This window comes from Microcaecilia unicolor, chromosome 1, assembly GCF_901765095.1.
Source record: "Microcaecilia unicolor chromosome 1, aMicUni1.1, whole genome shotgun sequence".
In the NCBI taxonomy this organism is placed as follows: Eukaryota; Metazoa; Chordata; class Amphibia; order Gymnophiona; family Siphonopidae; genus Microcaecilia; species Microcaecilia unicolor.
Window position 1 is genome coordinate 345,977,917 of NC_044031.1, and position 23,916 is coordinate 346,001,832.

General features: G+C 43.4%; 1 protein-coding gene across 1 annotated transcript in view; it reads right to left on the minus strand.

Annotated features, from left to right (window-relative positions):
- ULK4 (unc-51 like kinase 4) overlaps positions 1–23,916 on the minus strand; it is a gene marked incomplete in the record, with an annotated part of 1,752,451 nt that overhangs the window by 81,229 nt on the left and 1,647,306 nt on the right. Inside the window, 1 exon segment of the mRNA XM_030209369.1 lies at positions 23,546–23,731. Within this exon segment, the coding sequence (XP_030065229.1) occupies positions 23,546–23,731 (186 nt within the window).

The window sequence follows — 23,916 nt, forward strand, 5'->3', positions numbered from 1 at the left end:
CTTTCTTTCATCTCAAGCTATTCTTGATCCTCTTCAATCTGGCTTTCACCCTCTTCATTCAACTGAAATAGCAATTGCTAAAGGCTCCAATGACCTGTTCCTGGCCAGATCCAAAGGTCTCTATTCTATCCTTATCCTTCTCGATCTATCTGCTGCTTTTGACACTGTTGATCACAGCCTACTCCTTGATACGCTGTGCTCACTTGGATTCAGGGCTCTGTTCTTTCCTGTTTTTTTTCTTATCTCTCCCATTGTACTTTTAGTGTATACTCTGGAGGATCCTTCTCCACGCCTATCCCACTATCAGTTGGTGTAGCTCAGGGATCTGTCCTGGGACCTCTTCTATCTATACTTATTCCCTTGGTACTCTGATCTCATCCCATGGTTTTCAGTATCATCTTTACGCTGATGACTCCTAGATCTACCTCTCCACACTGGAAATTTCAGCAGATATCCAGGCCAAAGTATCAGCCTGCCTGTCTGACATTGCTGCCTGGATGTCTCACCACCATCTGAAAGTAAACATGACCAAGACTGAGCTTCTTATCTTTTCCCCTAAACCAACCTCTCTTCTTCCCCCATTCTCTGTCAAGTCTCTCGAGACTTGTATAGCTGTTTCTTTTTTTTAATTTATTTATTTATTTATTTATTTATATTTTTACAAATTATTTTCAAGATACAACTTGAAGGATAGTGTTTATCTAGAATTATAAATCAAACAGTCAAAATTCGATATTACCACTATTCCAAATGGAAATATTTTAACAAAACACTCAAGTCCTAACACAATGATCCAAGATTATGAATAGGAGGAAAAAAAAACAGGAAATATGTTTTAAAGGAAAACAACACTTATGAAAGGACTGCTAATTCTCAAAAGCTATCTAGAAGATCTTTTAGACGCAATAAAAGCCGATAGCTGATGGGGTTCTAGAAAAACATATTTAACTGAGTCAATCCTAACAATACATTTACACGGGTATCTCAAAAAAAATATCCCTCCTAACTGTTGAATTACTGGTTTCATAATTAGGAACTGTTTTCGTTTACGTTGAGTTTCTCTAGAGAGATCAGGAAACAAGGAAATTTTTAAACCCAAAAACAGTGTCTCCCTATGTTGAAAAAACATTGAGAACAACCACTGTTTATCATGTAACAACGCCACAGTTGCCACCAATGTGGCTGCTGTGGCTAATTCAGTGTCTGAAGTCTCTAGAAATTGAGATAGATTATCAGGTCTTTGTTCCTGCTGGTTTTGCTGATTAGTTTTTTTTTCAGGAAGGTAATACACTTTGGTAAAGGGTGGAATATTTTCTTGAGGAATTCCCAAATTATCACGCAAATATCTTTTCAACATATCAGCCGGTTGAATCATCTGAATTCTTGGGAAATTTACAAATCTCAGGTTAAGGTTTCTCATGTGGTTCTCATAAGTTTCAGCTTTCATTCTTAAGTTTGTAATATCTTTTACCATAGTCATTTGAAGATTATCAATTTTTTTTATTTGTTGTTCTAATTTGTCCATACGATTTACCAAAACTTGTTGATTTTTTTCATTCAAATCCACCCTTTGTTCTAAGGATTTAATTTTCTTAGATCCCTTAACTGCTTGAACAAGAAATAATTTCCCCAATTGGGACATTAATTCCCAAAGGGAGTCCAAAGTTACCTCTTCAGGCTTGTTGGAAAGCTCAGTCGGGAATATGCCCTCCCAGTCTTCCACCAGTTCTCCGCTTTCGTCTTTATCCCCAGCTTCTTCAGTCGATCCTGTTCGTCCTGCCTCACTAAGTTGTAAATGATCACCCAGTGCAAAGACCGTGCGCTCTTGCGCCAGGCCTTGCTCTCCTTGAAGCGGCGAACTTGTGATCGGCGGTTGCGGGGGCGGAGCTCTATAGTCGGGGCTCAAAGTTGTCTCCAGCCCGGAAGACGCCATCGATTCCTCTAAAACAGCGGCGTCTAACACGGGCCCTCTCCCGATTTGTGTTGCAGTCCTCTGCTGGCTCAGAAACCGATCCATCGGTCCGATAATCGAAGGAGGTAGTGGGGTAAGTCGGGCACTACTCTTCCCTCTCCGTTTAGGCATAGTGGCAAAGAGGAATCAGAGCGTGCAGCTAAACAAAAGTGCTGGCAGCCATCTTGGTTCCGTATAGCTGTTTCTTAAGAGTTATTTAGCTATAAGTCTCAATATCTTGAAGTATAAACTCCTAGCACATCAACACACCTAAATCTCTTGTTCTTTTCTGAAGTTCCTTTATTGACTAACATAGATGATTACTCACAGTTAGATGTTCATAAGCACAAAGGAACCCTGTAGTTTCATGAGCTGTATCAGTGGAGAGAAGGTAGAAGCTTAAGTGGGATCAGCTCATTGCAGACATAAGAAAAGTAGTTCCACAGATAGAGGCAGCTCGGAGTTAGGTGTTTGGGAGTGCAGTACCCTCTTCTAGGAGGGTATTTTCAGGGTGAAAAGACTAGTGCTTTTCCAGAGCTACAACAGGATCATTGCTTTGTCCTGGAGCAAAATGGATACTGTCCTCCTCAAGGACAGGGGGGGAGGAGCCAGAAGCTCATACAGACTCAGAGAAGGAGAAGAAAGGCCAATAAGGACAAAGCCTGCCCTCGAGTGGCAAGGGCGGCTCTAGGGGGCAGCCCCTGATTGGAGGAAAAGGTCATACCTGGCTGACCTCTCGGGACAGAGATAGTAAGAATGGCCAGGAAGTGCTGGCACGTAAACAAAGAAGCCAAGCTTGGCTGAGACAGAGGAGTGATCTAAGCAGCATCACAACCAATAGTAACAGATCTTATACAGACAGGCAAGTGGGGTTGCGTTGTCTGTGAACTACATTACACACAATGCATTGCTCACACACATATCTTAGCAGTGAAGACTGCATCAGTCAAGATCTTTAGGAGTCAGAATAGCAGTGAAGGCATTAACACATTTTAGGGTCACACTATAACTAGTGCCAGGCTGTCAGGGGACAGAACATTCTCTATCTCTGTGGATAACACTCTCATTCTCCCTGTCTCATCCGCTCATAACCTTGGGGTCATCTTCGACTCATCTCTCCTTCTCTGTACATATTCAACAGACTGTTAAAACCTGTCATTTCTTTCTCTATAATATCACCAAAATTTGTCCTTTCCTTTCTGAGCACTCTCTCTTATCACCTCTCGCTTAGACTATTGCAACTTGCTTCTCACAGGTCTCAAACTAAGCCATCTCTCTCCCCTTCAATCTGTTCAAAATTCTGCTGCACGACTTGTATTCCACCAGTGTTGCTATGCTCATATTAGCCCTCTTCTCAAGAAGTCACTTCATTGGCTCCCTATCCGTTTCTGCATACAGTTCAGGCTCCTCTTAATAACTTAGAATGGTATTCACTCTGCAGCTCCTCAGTACATCTCCATTCTTATCTCTCCCTACACTCCTCCCTGGGAACTCCGTTCACTAAGTAAATCTCTCTTATCTGCACCCTTCTCCTCCCACTGCTAACTCCAGACTCCGTTCCTTTTATCTTGCCATACCATATGCCTGGAATAGACTTCCTGAGCCTGTACGTCAAGCTCCATCTCTGTCTGTCTTCAAATTAAGGCTAAAAGCCCACCTTTTTGATGTCACGTTTAACTCCTAACCCTTACCCACTTGTTCAGCACCCATTTTTATCATTCCCATCTTTGTAATTCCTTTAGGGCGGACAGTTCCTCTGCAAGTACCTGCCTGTGCTGGAAGCTGAAGGACTGAGCTCCCAGTGGGCAATTTGGAGGTGTGGAGATCAAATTGAGGGAGTATCCTAGCCGGACTATTTGATGGAAGCCAAAGAAATTACAGTGACTGAATAGAACTCATCTTGAGCTGCTATTGAAAACGCATGAGCTAAATCTAATTCCCTTTCCCCTTCCATCAACATTTGAAGGTAATTTTATAAATCATTTTCACATGTGCAATGCTGATTTATGCATATAAATGGACAAAACTAGTTCATACCTAAAATACCCCTGATGCAAACCAGTACATACTTGTAACAGGCATACTCAGAGGTGGAGTTTGGGCAAAGCATGTGTGGAGTTGCAATTTACACATACATTTTATTAACATATGAGTGATCATACTGCTTGTATTGTACATACATAAATTTACACTTACTCTTCAGCATGAGTAATATCCATGTCTTCAATCAAGGCACACTTTTGGCAAGATTTGTGCTAGTATTGTATAAAGACATACAGGCATCTTTATAAAATGGGAAAAAACAGGTGGCTATATTGCCTTATGCAACCTGTTAAAAAATTATTCTCTTAATATCTATCATAGACTTGGAAACAGAAGACTGAGAGCTCCTATTCTAAATCTACCCACAAGACTGCACCTTCTCTCATACTCCATGAAAAACAAATCAAGAGGAGGTCTCACAATTCTCTCCAAATGCTGAGGCTTCTACTCTCCCACTTAAGAGCTTGAGAGAAGAGAATCCACATTATTGGAGGAGGAGGAGGCCCACTCAAAATGGGGGATCTTCCTAATATATCAATTTCCATCTGGCACCCTCTGAAAGATCTTCTGGCCGTAATACTGGAGATAATACTGGCTTATCGCAGGATAATTAATCCTAAAATATTTGAAAATCTGTGACCTCCGTACATACCCTAGGATTGACCCAATTAGTCTACAAACTGATTCATACTGCGGATCACAAATTTGATCTGGTGCTTGCCCTACAATCTCAGGTGCAGAATTAACTATTGACAACATACAGATGATACCAGTCTCCATCATATGATTCTGCCAAACCGCAAAACTGGTCATACCAACTGCACATATAAACCCAGCATGCCTGCTATAAACTCTAAAAAAAAAAAAAAACAGACTCCCGACTTCCATCCCACAACCACCTCATTAGTGGAGACCTGGAATATAGTCTACAAAGCAGTTATTAATGTTATGGCCCCTGTGAAAGTGTGCCAATTCAAAATCCTTAAAACTACAGTATACACTGATTTACACCAAAGCTAAAAGAAATCAAACAAGCTGAAAGGAGTATAAATGGAAAATGGTAGAAATCAGCCTAACTGAAATAACTGTGCATTCATCAGGTGTTCTACCACACAAACATCATCCTAATATAAATAGAAAGTCCTGATAGCTTATAAAAGCACTGCACTTGTGTGAGCATTTTTGCAGGATTCAACCCGGGTGGGAGTTGTTCCTCCCTAAGATCCGCCGAACTGCGAGTTACATTGTGAAAGCTTAAAGAATGCTGATCTGAATGGTCTAGATTTTTCTTCACATGAAATGAGTTTTGACTGATGTTTCATAGAGTATTTTTGTGACTATTGGTTTTTTTTTTTTGCTTTTTTGTTCTTATTTTGTTTTTGCAGACTAGTTCCCCTGAGGACGCCAATACTAGGCGAAACATGGCCCATGTAGGGAGCTATGAACATTGACACTGAGCGGTGAAACCGCAGTTTTATCAGTCACAGATAGAAAGGGTGACCATGAGATTTAAAAGTATTACACTGACCTGACTTGGAAATCGCATTATTCTCTGAAATGGAACATCTATGAGAATGTAAAGAAGAGTTCTTTCCCATCTCTCCTCTCTTCCCCCTACTCAAGCTAAGTAGCTTTTTCATTTTTTCATTAAGATTGATATAAGTATTGAAGTTACAGTAATAGAGAGTGTATGTAGGGAATGAGATGATGGTGGTATGTTGTTACACATCTCGAGTCTTCGGGTCAAATGTAATACACCAAAAAAACTGAGCACAATTTATTAATACATATATTTATTTTCGTGGTATCATTATTTTTTGATATCCTGGTTGTTTTTGAGTTTATTACTGTTCATTTGGTTTCTGTAATAGTTTGTAGTTTACTGATTGGAAACCGAAAATTTCATTAAAAACCAGAATATTTAGTGAAATTAAATTTTAATTGCCAGACCTGCAACCATTATTCTAACATTTGGAGATCCCTTCTCATTGTTTCTACTCCCTCCAGGGTATCCACTCTATTGGCTAGCTTTGTGTCATCTGCAAAAAGGCAAAGCTTTCCATCCAACCCTTCAGTAATATCGCCTACAAATATATTAAACAGAATCAGCCCTAGCACCAACCCCTGAGGAACTCCACTGCTCACCTTCCTTTCTTCCAAGCATATTCTATTTACCACCAACCTCTGCCACCTGTTGGTCAACCAGTTTCCTATCCAGTTCACCACTTTTGGTCCTAAGTACAGCCCTTTCAGCTTATTCACCAGTCTTCTGTGGGGAACCGTATCAAAGGTTTTGCTGAAATCCAAGTAGATTACATCTAGCGCACGTCCTTCATCCAGTTCTTTGGTAACTCAGTCAAAGAAGTCAATAAGATTCATTTGGCAGGATTTTCCTTTAGTAAAGCCATGTTGCCTCGGTTCCGGTAGTCCGTTGGCTTATAGAAAGTTAACTATCCTTTCTTTCAGCAGCGACTCCATTATTTTTCCTACCACTGATTTGAGACTTATCGGTCTGTAGTTTCCCACTTCTTCCCTGTCTCCACTTTTGTGAAGAGGGACCACATCCGCTCGTCTCCAATCTCGAGGAACCTCTCCCATCTCTAAAGATCTATTAAATAAATCGTTAAGAGGTCTCGCCAGGACCTCTCTGAGCTCCCTCAGTATCCTGGGATGTATCCCATCCAGCTCCATAGCTTTGTCCACCTTCAGGTTCTCAAGCTGTTTATAAACTCTTTCTTCCGTAAATGGCGCAGTATCCACTCCATTTCCAAATGTTCCCTCAGCAGCCAACCACGGTCGTTCTCTAGGTTTTCCCTCCATGAACACTGAAGAGAAGTAATTAGCACGTTCGCTTTATCCTCATCACTCTCCACATAGCCATTCTCATTATCTTTCATTCTTGCAATTCCATTCCCATCTTTTCTCCTTTCTTCAATATATCTGAAAAAGGTCATCACCTCTCTTTACATCTTTAGCCATTTTTCTTCCGCTAGTGCTTTTGCTAGCTGTATTTCCTTCTTCGCTTCTTTGAGTTTAATCCGATAATCTTTTCCGTGATCCTCTTCATATGTTCTTTTGTATTTCTTCAACAAAGCCTCTTTTGTTCTTATTTTTTCAGCTACTTGTTTGGAGAACCATATAGGCTTCCTGTTTCAACTGTTTTGTTTACTTTCCTTGCATAAAGATCAGTTGCCATATTTATAGCAGCTTTTAGCTTTGACCACTGATTTTCCACTTCTCCTACGCCTTCCCATGCCAACAACTCCTTCTTCAGGTATTCCCCCATTTTATCAAAATCAGTACGTCTGAAATCTAGTACTTTGAGTTTTGTGTGTCCACACGCTGCCTTTGCCCTTATATTTATTTATTTGCTGCATTTGTACCCCACATTTTCCCACCTATTTGCAGGCTCAATGTGGCTTACATTATCTTGCAAAGGCATCATCATTAACAAAGTAAGATTTGGCATAATATCACAGATTAATGTGTAAGAAATCAGATAAATAGGGTCAACAGAATGATATACATAACTTAAAAGTGAGAGCAGGTTAAGATATAATGATCAGTAATGATAATATGATTAAAATAATCAAATTAGAAGGGATCAGTATTAATTGGTTCTGGCATAGACTGGGATCAAGTCATTAAGGAGGATTCTATTTGTAAGTCTCTTCGAACAGGTGCGTCTTCAGTAACTTTTGGAAGGTAGCGCTATAGAAATGCTAAATAGTAGTAGTAGTAGTTGTCAAGTCGTGTGCTGTTTTTATAGTATTCGATAGTTAATTCCAAGATTGTGTACAGAGGTATGTGAAGGTAGATGCGTGTATTGATTTGAATTTAAGTCCTCTGCAATTGGGGTAGTGGAGGTTTAGGAAGGTACGTGATGAAATTTTGGTATTTCGTGCTGGTAAGTCAATTAGGTCTGACATGTATGATGGGGCCTCTCCATGGATGATTTTATGAGTTAAGGTGCAGATTTTGAATGCAATTCAATCTTTTAATGGAAGCCAATGTAATTTTTCTCTGAGGGGTTTGGCGCTCTCATATTTCGCCTTTCCGAATATGAGTCTGGCTGCGATGTTCTGGGCAGTTTGGAGTTTCTTAATGGTTTTTGTTTTGCATCCTGCGTAAATGGAATTGCAGTAATCCAGATGGCTCAGTACTAATGATTGCACCAGCTTGCGAAATACCTCCCTTGAGAAAAAAGGTTTCACTCTTTTCAGCTTCCACATTGCAAAAAACATTTTCTTTGTAACATTCTTCACATGGCAATCTAGAGTAAGATTTCTGTCAATAGTAACACCCAGGAGTTTCAAACCATACGGTGTGAAGATCACTATTACTATCACTGTCGGAGAGTCTATTGCTTTTGCCTGCCAGATGTGGCTCAAAGGAACATGCCATGCCACCGAGCCCAGCACCACATCCGGACGGCCCCCTGCTTGTTGGTGTAATACAAGGCAACCTGATTGTCCGTCTGAATGTGCACAATTTGGTATGACAGCCGATCTCTGAAAGCCTTTACAGCATTCCAGATTGCCCAAAGTTCTAGGAGATTGATCTGGAGATCCTTTTCCTGGGTGGACCAAGCACCTTGAGTGTTAAGCCCGTCTCTACATGAGCTCCTCAACCAGGAGAGATGAATCCATCGTCAGCACTTTTTGCAGCTGAGGAATTTGAAATAGAAGTCCTAGAGTCAAATTGGATAGAATCGTTCACCACAGCAGATAGCGAGCAAGCTCTGGGGACACTCGGATGACATCTTCCAGACTTGGCAGCACTGAGAGGACAGGGTCCATTCAGCTAATCTCATGTGAAGGCATGTCGTGGGTGTGACAAACTGTAGATACCATGAAGCCCAACAACCTCAACATCTGCCAAGCTGTGACCTGCTGAGAGACTCGAATTTGAGAAGCCAGTGCAACTAGGGCATCCACTCTCCCTGGGAGAAAAGCTCGAACCTTCTGCTTATCAAGCAGGACTCCAATGAATTCCAATTGCTGGGCAGATGGGACTTGGGAGTAGTTTAAAACGAATCCTAGTATCTCTAGCACCCGAATACTTCTATGCATGGACTCCCGAGCTCTGTCCTCTGACGTGCTCTTCACCAGCCTGCTGTCGAGATAAGGGAGCACATGGACTCCCAGTCTACATAGCGATGCTGTGACTACCACTAGACATTTGGTATACACCACGGGAGCTGATGCAAGGCTAAAGCGCAACATGTGGTAGTGGTAGTGACATGTTTCCAGCTGAAACATGGGTTCAAAGTATCGGAATGTGCATATATGCATCCTTTAAGTCCAGAGGAGTAGCCTAGTGGTTAGAGCAGTGGACTAACTGAGTTCGATTCCCACTGCAGCTCCATGTGACTCTGGGCAAGTCACTTAACCCTCCATTGCCCCTGGTACAAATAAGTACCTGAATATACTGTGTAAACCACTTTCAATGTAGTTACAAAAACCACAGAAAGGCTGTAGATACCATGAGGCCCAACAACCTCAACATCTGCCAAGCTGTGACCTGCTGAGAGACTCAAATTTAAGAAGCCAGTGCAACTAGGGCATCCACTCTCCCTGGGAGAAAAGCTCGAACCTTCTGCTTATCAAGCAGGACTCCAATGAATTCCAATTGCTGGGCAGATGGGACTTGGAGTAGTTTAAAACGAATCCTAGTATCTCTAGCACCCGAATACTTCTATGCAAGGACTCCCGAGCTCTGACGTGCTCTTCACCAGCCTGCTGTCGAGATAACGGAGCACATGGACTCCCAGTCTACGTAGCGATGCTGTGACTACCACTAGACATTTGGTATACACCACGGGAGCTGATGCAAGGCTAAAGCGCAACATGTGGTACTGGTAGTGACATGTTTCCAGCTGAAACATGGGTTCAAAGTATCGGAATGTGCATATATGCATCCTTTAAGTCCAGAGGAGTAGCCTAGTGGTTAGTGCAGTGGACTTTGATCCTGGGGAACTTAGTTCGATTCCCACTGCAGCTCCTTGTGACCAGGGGCATAGCCAGACAACAGATTTTGGGTGGGCCTAGGCAAGAAGTGGGTGGGCACCAAGTGTTCTCCACACCACCACCACCGAAAAAATATCTAAGCTGGCAGGAAAATGCTTCTTTCCACCTTGGCAGTCTGCAAAAGGCATGCACTGAAAACAGCATGCAGAGGTTCCAGTATCATTGAGAGTAGCGTTTTTGTTACCATTAGGCGGAAGTCTTCAGCTGACGGAGCTTTGGATCCCCACCAGCTACCGTTAAATGTGTGCTACTGTTGGGTGGGCCTGAGCCCTAAGTGGGTGGGCCCTGGCCCACCCAGGCCCACCTGTGGCTACGCCACTGCTTGTGACTCTGGGAAAGTCACTTAACCCTCCATTGCCCCTGGTACAAATAAGTACCTGAATATACTATGTAAACCGCTTTCAATGTAGTTACAAAAACCACAGAAAGGCGATATATATCAAGTCCCATTTCCCTTTCCCAATAATTTTCCTGAATCATGGGGAGAAGGGTGTCCAGGGAAACCATCCTGAAATTTTCTTTAATCGGGAATTTGTTCAGAGCCTTTAGGTCTAGGATAGGACACATCCCCCATCTTCTTTTGCTCAAGGAAGTACCTGCAATAGAATCCCAGATCTTCTGTCAGGCTCGCCCAGTGGAGATGTGAGCCCTTGTGCCTGATGGAGGATTCCTCACTGGGCTGTCGGCCAACCCCGAGTTCCCCCTGTGCCCCCCTCCATTCCCCAGGGGTTGAACCCTCGGGTGCAGGAAGCAAACAGCAAAGAGAACTGAGTCCAGAACAAAGTCCACGGGGCACGGCCAAGCAATGGGCAAAAGCAGGACCAGGAGCAAACTGTGGTCCATGCCAGGCAGCAAGCAGTAGCAGATCCAGAAACAGGCAAAGATCAACGGTAGCTGGTGGGGATCCAAAGCTCCGTCAGCTGAAGACTTCCGCCTAATGGTAACAAAAACGCTACTCTCAACGATACTGGAACCTCTGCATGCTGTTTTCAGTGCATGCCTTTTGCAGACTGCCAAGGTGGAAAGAAGCATTTTCCTGCCAGCTTAGATATTTTTTTGGTGGTGGTGGTGTGGAGAACACTTGGTGCCCATCCACTTCTTGCCTAGGCCCACCCAAAATCTGTTGTCTGGCTATGCCCCTGGTCACAAGGAGCTGCAGTGGGAATCGAACTAAGTTCCCCAGGATCAAAGTCCACTGCACTAACCAAGGGTCCATCGAGCCCAGCATCCTGTCCACGACAGCGGCCAATCCAGGCCAAGGGCACCTGGCAAGCTTCCCAAATGTACAAACATTCTATACATGTTATTCCTGGAATTGTGGATTTTTCCCAAGTCCATTTAGTAGTGGTTTATGGACTTGGATTGGCCGCTGTCGTGGACAGGATGCTGGGCTCGATGGACCCTTGGTCTTTTCCCAGTATGGCATTACTTATGTACTTATGTACTAATACCAGGCAGCACACAGTAGCAAGTCCAGGATCAGGCAGAGGTCAATACCAGGCAGCAAACAGTAGCAAGTCCAGGATCAGGCAGAGGTCAATACCAGGCAGTAAATAGTAGCAAAACCAGAAGCCCTGCAACTACCCAGGAAACTGAATAGAAGCCAAAAAATGGAAGGACTGGAGGCAGGGCTTTAAATAGGACAGGAATTAAGCACAAACATGCATAGCTGTCTTCAAGATGTCTGCCCCCACCAGAGACTCCCTCAAGCCCAAATATTGGCTTCCTTCCTGAGGCTGCCCAGCCCAAGATGGCCACCCCATCCTAAGGCACCCACCTCTGAGATGGCCGCCCAATCCTGGAGATGCCCAATTCCAAGATGGCCGCCACATCCTCAGATGCCCATACCTTGCGTAAGCAGGGAACATGACAGTATCCTCCCCTAATGCCTCCCCCTCCACCCTGGGCCTGGTTTAGAGGGGTATCGATCATGGAAATCCCATAGCAAGCTGGGAGCATGAATCTGATTCGTTGGTTCCCATGAGTTATCCTCAGGCCCGTAGTGCTTCCAGGCCAACAGATAGTACAGTTGTCCCCGTTTAAACTTTGAATACAGTATTTCTTGTACTTCATACTCAGGTTCTGAGGAGACCTCCGGGATTGGCCCCACTTTGGGTTTGGGGTGCCACTTGTAGGATACGCATTATGTATCTTGAAGTGTGGAGGCAATCGTAGTCTGTAAGTAACGGCCCCTACCCACTCAGTAATGGCAAATAGTCCAATGAATCTAGGAGCGAATTTAAAAGAAGGCAGTCTGAGTTTGAGATATTTGGTATTGAGCCATACCCGTTGTCCTGGCCGGAGTAGTGGTGCAGAGCGCCTCTTCTGATCTGCAAATCGTTGATATGTCTCCGTGGCTTGTTGGAGGTGTGACTGTACTTCATCCCAAACTTTCCGGAGGTCTGTTAAGGTCCTTTGCAGTTGAGGTGGAGCAGCGGTTGGAACGTCTCTGGTCACCTGTGGCATGGGGAGAGGCAGTCGTGGGTGCCATCCATAGGTCGCAAAGAATGGAGAGGTTTGAGAGGCCGAGTGAAGGCTATTATTATAAGCGAATTCTGCCCATGTTAACAACAAGGCCCAGTCATCCTGCTGAATATTAACATGCATCCGCAGATACAGTTTCAGTGTCTGATTAACCCGCTCCATCATACCATTGGTTGCGGGATGGCATGCCGATGAGAAGTGGTTCGTGATACCAAAGCTTGTACATAAAGCCCTCCAGAATCGGGACATGAACTGAGGCCCTTGGTCACTGATGATACGTATTGGTAATCCGTGGAGGCAGAAAATATGGAGGATAAACTGCTGGGCTAGAGCTGCTGCTGATGGAAGCCCCTTTAGGGGAATGAAGTGTGCCATATGTGAGAATCGGTCAATCACCACCTAAATAACCGTACAACCTTGAGAGGGCGGTAGCTCCATTATAAAGTCCATGGATACTTCTTGCCATGGCGCTTGTGGAACTGGTAATGGTTGTAAGCAGCCCCCACGGCTTTCCGGGAGGGTTCTTGTGTTGAGCACACGTAGGGCAAGTGGTGACAAACTGCAGGACATCTTGGGCCATATGAGGCCATTGGTAAAACCGGGAAATAAGGTGTAACGTCTTATGGTAGCCTTGGTGTCCCGCGATCCTGGAAGCATGTCCCCATCTAAGTACTTTCCTGCTGAACCGAGGGGATACGAGAATCTTGGAAGGGCTCTGGGTAGGTAGCGTGGAAGCAGCGATCCAACATAGGACTCCACTCCTCAATCTCCTCCGGTGGGTCAAAGGCTCTAGACAAGGCATCAGCCTGTACATTTTCAACTGCAGGGCAAAAACTGAGACAAAAATTGAAGCGGGCGAAAAACAAGGACCACCTGGCCTGACGGGGATTAAGTCTCTTCGCCTCTTGCAGATACAATAGGTTCTTGTGGTCAGTGATAACCGAAATCGGATGTACTGCCCCCTCCAAGAGATATTGCCATTCCTCGAAGGCCAGTTTAAGGGCCAGTAGCTCTCTATCTCCGACCGTATAGTTTTGTTCCGCTGCGGTACATTTTTTAGAAAAAAAGAAACAAGGGTGCCTCTTCCCTGTATCTGAAGTCTGTGATAAGATAGCCCCAGCTCCTAAGGCCGAAGCGTCCACCTCCAGAATGAACGGCTGCTGGGTATCCGGACTATGAAGAACCGGGGCAGATAAGAAAGCCTTTTTTAAGCTTTCGAAGGCTTCAATAGCTTGTGGGGTCCAATCCCTCACATTGGCTCCCTTCTTCGTCAAGGCGGTAAGGAGAGCTGCCACTACTGAATATTGATGAATAAATTGTCTATAGTAGTTGGAGAAGCCCAAGAACCTTTGTATCGCCCGTAAGCCCTGTGGGCGTGGCCAATCTTGAATAGCCCGGACTTTCCCGGGGTCCATCTGCAACCCAGTAGCTGAGATAATGTATCCCAAAAAAGGGATACTTTGTTGATGGAATTCACACTTCTCAAGTTTGGCGAATAGGCGAGTCTCTCGTAGCCTTTGAAGTACCACCCGCACATGCTTTACGTATTCTTGGGGTGATCTGGAAAAGACAAGGATATCATCTAGATAGACAATTACTGAGGAGTAACAAATCTTGAAAGATGGAGTCGACAAAGTCCTGGAAGACCGCTGGGGCATTACACAGGCCAAAAGGCATGACTAAATATTCAAAGTGTCCCTCATGAGTGAAGAAAAATGTTTTCCGATTCATTTTAAATTTAATAAGCATTCTCTTTTTTGAATTTTTCTTTTTTGTCATATCTTACTGGTATTTGATGCCCCATTTCACAGAGATATCCGCATTTTAATCTTTTAGATTTTTTCACAGATGGTATTCATCGCCACATTCTTAACTGATGTACACCAACCCAACAAGTATTTCATTTATATTAAAGTTTGCAACTTTCTATAAGGTCATTATTATATATAAATACTCGTTTGTACAATTGTTTTATAATAGTCTTTTGGCTTTACTATAATCACACTGGGCAGTAATTCCTTGATTACTCATGCACCATTTATGTTTTTTTTATTTTGGGTGTTTCATTTTTAGTGTTTTCACTCAATGAACTTTGCTTAAGGTACACATTGAGAATCATTGAACACAGAACCAGTTACTGATCTCATTTCTTAACATCTAGTATTTCCACACAAGGTATGTCATTCATGCAGAACAGATCCAGTGCAGTTTTTCTAGCGAAAAAGGTGCCGGTTCTCAAATGCCAGGCCACCCTTCAGGGGTGGGGTGATTACTGAGGGACCCACCCCATAATAGCCATGCCCCCTGCAACCAGTCACAGAATCTATGACAAGCCTGAGCTCTTTCATTAAAACTTGGGGACCATGGGTCAATTTTAGCAGACAATGGAAAAGGTGCCGGTACTCAGTACCCCCAAGTACCCCCTCAAAAAAAGCCCTGAACAGATCATATTTTTATATGACATCTCTACATTTTATCTACTGTGTTTTGCTTAGAAGATTGCTCTATTATTATTTTCTTCAAAGCATGTATATGATATATCTCCAGTACACTATATTATTGCTTCGTTATTTTTATTTGTTTAATAAATCCTTGGAGACGGGAGAGGTTCAGTGGGATTGGAGAAGAGCGGATGGAGAAGGGTAGTTAGCGGGGTCCCTCTGGGATCGGTGCTGGGACCTCTGCTTTTTAACATATTCATAAATGACCTAGAAATGGGGATAACTAGTGAGGTAATCAAATTTGTCGATGACACAAAGTTATTCAAAGTAGTCAAATCGCAGGGAGATTGTGAAAAACTACAAGAGGACCTTACGAGACTGGGAGACTGGGCGTCTAAATGGCAGATGACGTTTAATGTGAACAAGTGCAAAGTGATGCATGTGGGAAAGAGGAACCCAAACTATAACTACGTCATGCAACGTTCAGCGTTGGGAGTCACGGATCGAGAAAGGGATCTAGGTGTCATCGTAGATGATACGTTCAAAACTTCTGCTCAATGTGCTGCTGCGGCTAGGAAAACAAATAGAATGTTGGGTATCATTAGGAAAGGGATTGAAAACAAAAATAAGGATATTATTCTGCTCCATGGTGCGACCGCACCTCAAGTATTGTCTTCAATTCTGGTTGCTGCACCTAAAAAAAGACATAGTGGAATTGGAAAAGGTGCAGAGAAGGGCAACAAAGATGATACAGGGGATGGGACGACTTTCTTATCAGGATAGGCTGAAGAGGCTGGGGCTCTTCAGCCTGGAAAAAAGGCAGCTGAGGGGAGGTATGATAGAGGTCTATAAGATAATGAGTGGAATGGAACGGGTTGATGTGGAGTGTCTGTTTATACTTTCCAAAAATACTAGGACAAGGGGTATGCGATGAAGTTGCAGTGTGGTAAATTTAAAATGAATCAGAGGAAATTTTTCTTCATTCAATGAGTAAACTCTGGAATTCGCTGCTGGAAAAGGTGGTTAAGGCGGTTAACTTAGCAGACTTCAAAAAAGGGTTGGATGGCTTCCTGGAGGAAAAAGCCATAGAATGTTATTGAATGGATGAGGGAATAATACAGTATTTCTAGGATGGGCGGGAGAAATTGCTTGTTCTTTTGGCCACTGTCGGTGACAGGGTGCTGGGCTCGATGGACCCTTGGTCTGTCCCAGCATGGCAATGCTTATGTACTTATGTACTTACATGTACTCTTCACAAAAGTGGTGATAGGGAAGAAGCTGGAAACTACAGGCCGGTAAGCCTCACTTTGGTTATTGGAAAAGTAATGGAAGCGATGCTGAAGGAAAGGATAGTGAATTTCCTGGAAGCCAATAAGTTGCAAGATCCGAGACAACATGGTTTCACCAAAGGGAAATCGTGCCAAACGAATCTCATTGAATTCTTTGATTGGGTGACAGGAGAATTGAATCAGGGACGAGCTATGGACGTAATCTACTTAGATTTCAGCAAAGCTTTTGACACGGTTCCCCACAGGAGGCTCTTAAATAAACTGGATGGGCTGAAGATAGGACCCAAAGTTGTGAACTGGATTCGGAACTGGTTGACGGACAGAAGCCAGAGGGTGGTGGTGAATGGAATTCGCTCGGAGGGAAAGGTGAGTAGTGGTGTGCCTCAAGGATCGGTGCTGGGACCGATTCTGTTCAATATATTTGTGAGTGACATTGCTGAATGGTTAGAAGGTAAAGTTTGCCTATTTGCGGATGATACTAAGATCTGTAACAGAGTGGACACCCGGGAGGGAGTGGAAAACATGAAAAAGGATCTGAGGAAGCTAGAAGAATGGTCTAAGGTTTGGCAATTAAAATTCAGTGCCAAGAAATGCAAAGTGATGCACTTAGGGAATAGAAATCCTCGGGAGACGTATGTGTTAGGCGGGGAGAATCTGATAGGTACGGACGGGAAGAGGGATCTTGGGGTGATAGTATCTGAGGATCTGAAGGCGACAAAACAGTGTGACAAGGCGGTGGCCGTAGCTAGAAGGTTGTTAGGCTGTATAGAGAGAGGTGTGACCAGCAGAAGAAAGGAGGTGTTGATAAGTCGTTGGTGAGGCCCCACCTAGAGTATTGTGTTCAGTTTTGGAGGCTGTACCTTGTGAAGGATGTAAAAAGAATTGAAGCGGTGCAAAGAAAAGCTACGAGAATGGTAAGGGATTTGCGTTACAAGACGTATGAGCAGAGACTTGATGACCTGAACATGTATACTCTGGAAGAAAGGGGAAACAGGGGTGATATGATACAGACGTTCAAATATTTGAAAAGTATTAATCCGCAAACGAACCTTTTCCAGAGGTGCGAAGGCGGTAGAACGAGATGACATGAAATGAGATTGAAGGGGGGCAGACTCAAGAAAAATGTCAGGAAGTATTTTTTCACGGAGAGAGTAGTGGATGCTTAGAATGCCCTCCCGCGGGAGGTGGTGGAAATGAAAACGGTAACAGAATTCAAACACGCGTGGGATAAACATAAAGGAATCCTGTTCAGAAGGAATGGATCCTAAGGAGCTTAGCCGAGATTGGGTGGCAGAGCCGGTGGCGGGAGGTGGGGATAGTGCTGGGCAGACTTATGCGGTCTGTGCTAGAGCCGGTGGTGGGAGGCGGGGCTGGTGGTTGGGAGGCGGGGATAGTGCTGGGCAGACTTACACGGTCTGTGCCCTGAAAAGGACAGGTACAAATCAAGGTAAGGTATACACAAAAAGTAGCACATATGAGTTTATCTTGTAGGGCAGACTGGATGGACCATGCAGGCCTTTTTCTGCCGTCATTTACTATGTTACTATGCAGATGACACTCAAATCTACATCTCCACCCCTAAAATCTCAACAGTAATCCAGGCCAAAATTTCATCCTGCTTATCTGACATTGCTGCTTGGATGTCTCAACGCCATCTGAAGCTAAACATGACTAAAACTGAACTTCTCATTTTTCCCCCTAAATCCACCTCCCCTCTTCTCCCTTTCTCCTGGGCTCGTAACCTTGGAGTCATCTTTGATTCCTCTCTCTCCTTCTTTGCACATATTCAACAGATCACCAAAACCTGTCGTTTCTTTATCTACAATATTAGCAAGATCCGCCCCTTCCTTTCTGAATACGCTACCAGAACCTCTCGTTTGGATTATTGCAGTTTACTTCTCACTGGTCTTCTTCTCAGCCATCTCACTCCTCTCCAGTCTGTCCAAAATTCTGCAGCACGACTTATTTTCCACCAAAATCGTTATACCCACACTAGCCCACTCCTCAAGTCACTTCACTGGCTCCCTGTCTGCCTCCGCATACAATTCAAACTTCTCTTACTGACCTTTAAGTGCATCCATTCTGCAGCTCCCCATTACCTCTCCACTCTCATCTCTCCCTACATTCCTCCCCGTGAACTCCGCTCACTGGACAAATCTCTCCTGTCGTCCCCCTTCTCCTCCACTGCTAACTACAGGCTTCGTCCCTTTTCCCTCGCGGCACCCTATGCCTGGAATAAACTTCCTGAGCCTGTACATTTAGCTCCATCTCTACCTATTTTCAAATCTATGCTGAAAACCCACCTTTTCACCACTTTTCACCACTGCTTTTAGCTCCTAGCTATTACTCAATTGCCTCCCCCCCTTGTTCCTTCTCACCCAGTACTTCCCTCGCCCTTAATTGTCTTGTCTGTCTGTATTTTTAGATTGTAAGCTCTACAGAGCAGGGACTGTCTCTCTATGTCAGGTGTTCAGCGCTGCGTGCATCTGGTAGCGCTATACAAATATTGATAATAATAATAATAATATTCAAATAACAATACAAAGTATAGCTTAGTATACTGCTTACAATGTCAACACAATACGTAATTGAACATTTTAATTGACAGTGTAGGGTATAAACAATATTATGTAACAACTGTTGATTATAAATCACAAAGAAAATAATACATATCAAGGATCAACAACCCCCCCCCCCCCCCCCCGTCTTCCCTCCCTCCTCTCCTTTCACAAACATTCTCTCCCCTATACTCCTTCCCTGCCACACTTGCAAAGGTGCCAGAAAGGGCTTGAGCTGTTATAGCTAGACTAGAGAATGACACCCAGGATCACAGGGAGATGCAGTGGGAATCAAAGCCCAAAGTATTTAAAAACTATGATCCTCATGAGAAATCGTAGTGAAGGGCAGCGCGGCAGCAAGTCTCACCAGGTCACCTACTATGCCTCAAGTACAGTAGCCCAGGCTCCACTCGCTCCCTCCTTCCGCACGAGCTTCTTGTTACCAAGGGAACTGGAGAAAGGGCAAGGAGGCAGCAGCCTGTCTCATACAGCCCTGCTCACCGTGATTCTAGTCCTGCCTGTAGTAACTCAGGCCCGTCTCCTTTTTCTGCATGATCTTAGAGCAGCCCTGGCACAGGTCCCAAATTCTGAGAAGGAAAATCCAGAATGTGTGTCCAACTGGCACCCAAGCTTCCTGCACCCTGCTCTTCGATGAAGTTTCCAGAAGAATATTCACTGTGTAGGATTGGAATAGCCTTACTGTCGATCTGTCCTCCTTCAATTAGGCTCCTCTTTATTCATTCACTAACACTAACAACTATATCGCCAATTGTCTGCCCTTGCCACACACTATTTAACTGTGTTGGGCAGTTGCGGGAAATGTAGCCAATACAACAGACCAATCAGGGCCTTCTTCTTGTGACGGCTGGGAGCATCACTGCGGCGGACAACAAGGCAGAAGGAGGCTGTGTGGGGGAGCCAGCGGCTGGAAGTGAAACTTGATGCTTGTGGTAAAAGCAGGCTTTTTTTTACCGTGGGAATGGTAAAAAGTTTTGTTAATACGGTAAAAGAACAAACATGCATTTACCGTGAGTATTGAGTTTCACTGTCAGCCGCCGGCATCTGCAGTGAAGCAAATTTTTTCTACAGCACAGAATTTACCTCTCCATGTGAAATCAGGAACCTATAACAACAGTGGGAAGCAGGAGAGAAACTAGCTATCCTCCTCTTGCTCTTGTGTTGTCAGTCACACAATACCGTAAACATCACAAGCACAGCATAATTTTGGAGGCCCTCTAACTCTATAAAGAAAATAGGTAAGCATTAAAGAACTATTTGTTTAGTTACTAGATAGTTGAAATGAAGAGCAGGTGATGCTTTTTAACATTTCTGATTTTTTAGATATGAAGTTCAAATTTCTTTTGTACTTACTGTTACCTATTTAATTACAGTATAATTTTTCTGTTATAAAGAACAATTAATCCTTTATGAGCAAGATCAGCAAACAGTCTATATATGAGGCTATTCTAATCACAAATAAAATAAACAACTGGCAATTCCTTACAATTAGGGCTCTATTTCCAGTGAATAGGTAATCTAGCTTACAAAGTTAAAACATTTTGCATTATACAATTAAGAATAACAACACTATACTATAGTATATTCAAGGGGCCCTTTTACTAAGCCACGTAGGTGCCTATGTGCACCCAACGTGCATCAAATTTGAGTTACCGCCTCGCTACTGCGTGGCCCTTGCGGTAATTTCATTTTTGACGCACGTCTGCTAGGTTGCCCGGAAAATATTTTTACTTTCTGGTGCATGGGCGGTAATTGTCATTCTACGCGTGTAGACCATTACTGCCTGGTTACCGCATGAGACTTTACAGCTAGGTCAATGGCTGGCGGTTAGGTCTCAGACCCAAAATGAAAACTGCTGCACGTTCATTTTTGGCAAAAATTTAAAAAAGGCATTTTTTACAGGTGCGCTGAAATATGATTCTGCGCGTGCCCAAAACACGCATCTACACTACCGCAGGCCATTTTTCATCCCACCTTTGTAAAAGGGCCCCCAAGTATTTACATTTTAATGTTTGTAACAATTTATAATGACTTACTGAAGACTCTGAAGGTGATGATACCTTTTATTCAATAACAAAATGTATGGTAATTATCTGAAACCATATAGGTGCTTTCTTCAAAAGTGATAGGACCTATGAGGTCATAAAAGCTTTTGATTTAAAGAAGACTAACTCTTTCTAAATCAATAAAAACAGGAAAACTACTCCAAAACTAAGTATCTCCTTCACAATAAATCTTTGGCCCTAAATGAATTAAAATCTTGTAGCTACCAGATACTAGTGGCCAAAATTAACATGTACTGGTTTATATCTTGGAGACATGCACAGCATCTTCCTATACAGTTATGGAGCAATTGTATAACTAGGCGCAAACATTTACACATGCATTATGTGTATAAATGTCTAGAATACTAATCCTTATCTCCAAGATTCTATATACAGGACCCTGTTTTGCGCACCCAAGATGTGCATGCAAATTAATTAAATAACGAGCCCTTAACTACCAATAATTGATGTTAATTGGCACTCATTAAAATTTGTGCATGCTATTGTAATAAAGTATGATGTCTAACTCTACTAGCACATAACTCAAAAGGGGACATGGCTATGGGTGTTCTGAAAAGTTGAGTGCGTAGTTAAAGAACACTGCCACAGTGTGCCAGTATTTACACCAGGTTTCAGAAGGTGTAAGTCTGATGCCTAAAGCTAAATGAGGAATCAGCACTAAGTGCTATTCTATAAGGGGCACATACTCTTCATAGAATCATGCTTAGTGTCGATCTTCTCTGCTGCACATTTTTTAGCTCAGTTTATAGAATCCGGCCCTATGTGCATTAGCACTTATGTAGGTGTGCACTATTCTGCAAATACTTGCTTAACTGACAGTACATATTTCCAAAGGGGGCACAGCATTGATGGCACATGGACAGGGCTCCTACTTACATGCCTTCTCACTGTCCCTTCCTTTTGCCAAGTATATTTTGCATACCAATAGAACCTTCTGTTTCAGTGTAGTTGTCCCTACCCTTTGGAACAATCTTCCCCTTCATCTTAGACTCAAATTATCTCTTGAGAAATTCAAGTCTCAGTTAAAAACTTATTTTTCTTTAGCTTTTTCAGACATGTCTCCTGATTGACTTTATAACTAGCTCCACTTCCGTCAGTCTCATGCTCCTAGGCTTTGAAGAAAGTAGCCCTTCTGTTCTTTAAATAATGCATATTTTGTTCTTACCCCTCCCATTGTATTATTCTCCCTGAATTTCTCTTACCCGATCTTGCCTAGCTTTTCTCTGTTTTGATACATTTTTGTCTATTCATATTTTTGTATGGTTTTTAATTTCTTTTTTTTTATTTAAATACCCCCTCCCCATTACTTTTAATACTTGTGAACTGCATAGCTTTTGCTTTTATGATAGATTTGCAGTATATCAAATAACTTGAACTACAGAATGCTATTAGTTATCCAGCTTATTTTCGAAAGAGATCGCCGGCCATCTTCTGACACAAATTGGGAGATGGCCGGCCATCTCCTGAAGCCTGCCAAATCAGTATAATGGAAAGCCGATTTTGGCCGGCTCCAACTGCTTTCTGTTGCAGAGCCGGCCAAACTTGAAGGGGGCGTTTCGGCAGGGTAGAGAAGGCGGGAAGGAGGCGGGATGGGGTGTGGTTACGAGATGGCCGGCTTCAGCTGATAATGGAAAAAAGATGGCCAGTTCTGACGAGCATTTCGCCGGCTTCACTTGGCCAATTTATTTTTAGGACCAAGCTTCAAAAAAAGTGCCCCAATTGACCAGATGACCACCGGAGGGAATCAGGGATCACCTCCCCTTACTCCCCCCAGTGGTCACCAACCCCCTCTCACCCCCCAAAAAATAAATAATTATTTTTTTGCCAGCCTCTATGCCAGCCTCAAATGTCATACCCAGCTCCCTGACACCATTATGCAGGTCCCTGGAGCAGTTTTTAGTGGGTGCAGTGCACTTCAGGCAGGTGGACCCAGGCCCATCCCCTCCCTACCTGTTAACTTGTGGTGGTAAATGGGAGCCCTCCAACCCCCCCCCCCCCCCGTCTTTTCGCGCCCTTGCCATCTGCGGCTATAGCCACGTGGAGACCGTTCGGGGAACCCCCTGCCCACTAGTAAAAGGTAAAAATTACCTGCTTCTTGCTCCAAGCAGCGACGACTTGTTCCAGTGAGCAGCTGCAAATGGACGTCCTTTTTGAACGTTAAAAATTTTTTTTTTTTTTTTTAACGGAGCCAGCGGGAGGGGGGAGAAAAGGAGGGACCTGGCACCACCAGGTTTGCACTTGCTCACAAAGAGCCCTCAACCCCAGGTACTCAACAAAACCTAAACAATTAGGCCTGGAGACCTAGCCAGAGCTGCTGCTGTGTGACCACACACCTGCTGAGATAGAGAACATACTGAGGAGTTTCCGGCAGCACATGACCAAATATAGGGAGGCAAAAGATTGCTCTCTATCTCCACCTGCTGGTAGATGGACACAACCCACCAGTTTATGGATTGATCGGCTTGATGATAGGGAAGGGGGCCTTTATGCTCTGGTGCTTTTCTTTGAAATCATTATTTTTAATATCATATGGTTCTTTAAAGAAAAAACATAAAAATCTTCTAAAAATGTAAGTAAGGAAAGAGAAAGTTTTAACTCATCAGTACAATGTGCTTTAATACCCTAGATATATATGATAACAAACAAGTAGTACTTTATAAACTCACCAATTTTTTGATGATTCGCAACCACAACTTTTGGTATTTGGGGTCCCTTTTGGATGTCAGAACTTCAGCAAAGCAGCCCATGTTTTCAGGAGACATGCTATCTTGGTTGTCCCGTCCATAGAGCTGAACCAACAGGGATAAACACTGAGATGCATTTTCATATATCTCCAAATCATCACTAAGAAGCTAAAATTAAATCAGAGAAAACATTTCAAAAAAGAGAGAAAATCAGTAAAGATAATGAAAGGGAAAAATAATAAAATCTACTTGATGTATCAGGTGATTCCCTGGGATTTTGCTACCTGTTTGTTTAACAAAATGTAGAGGCTGGATCTCTAAGTGGAAAACAATAAGGACACCCTTTATGACCC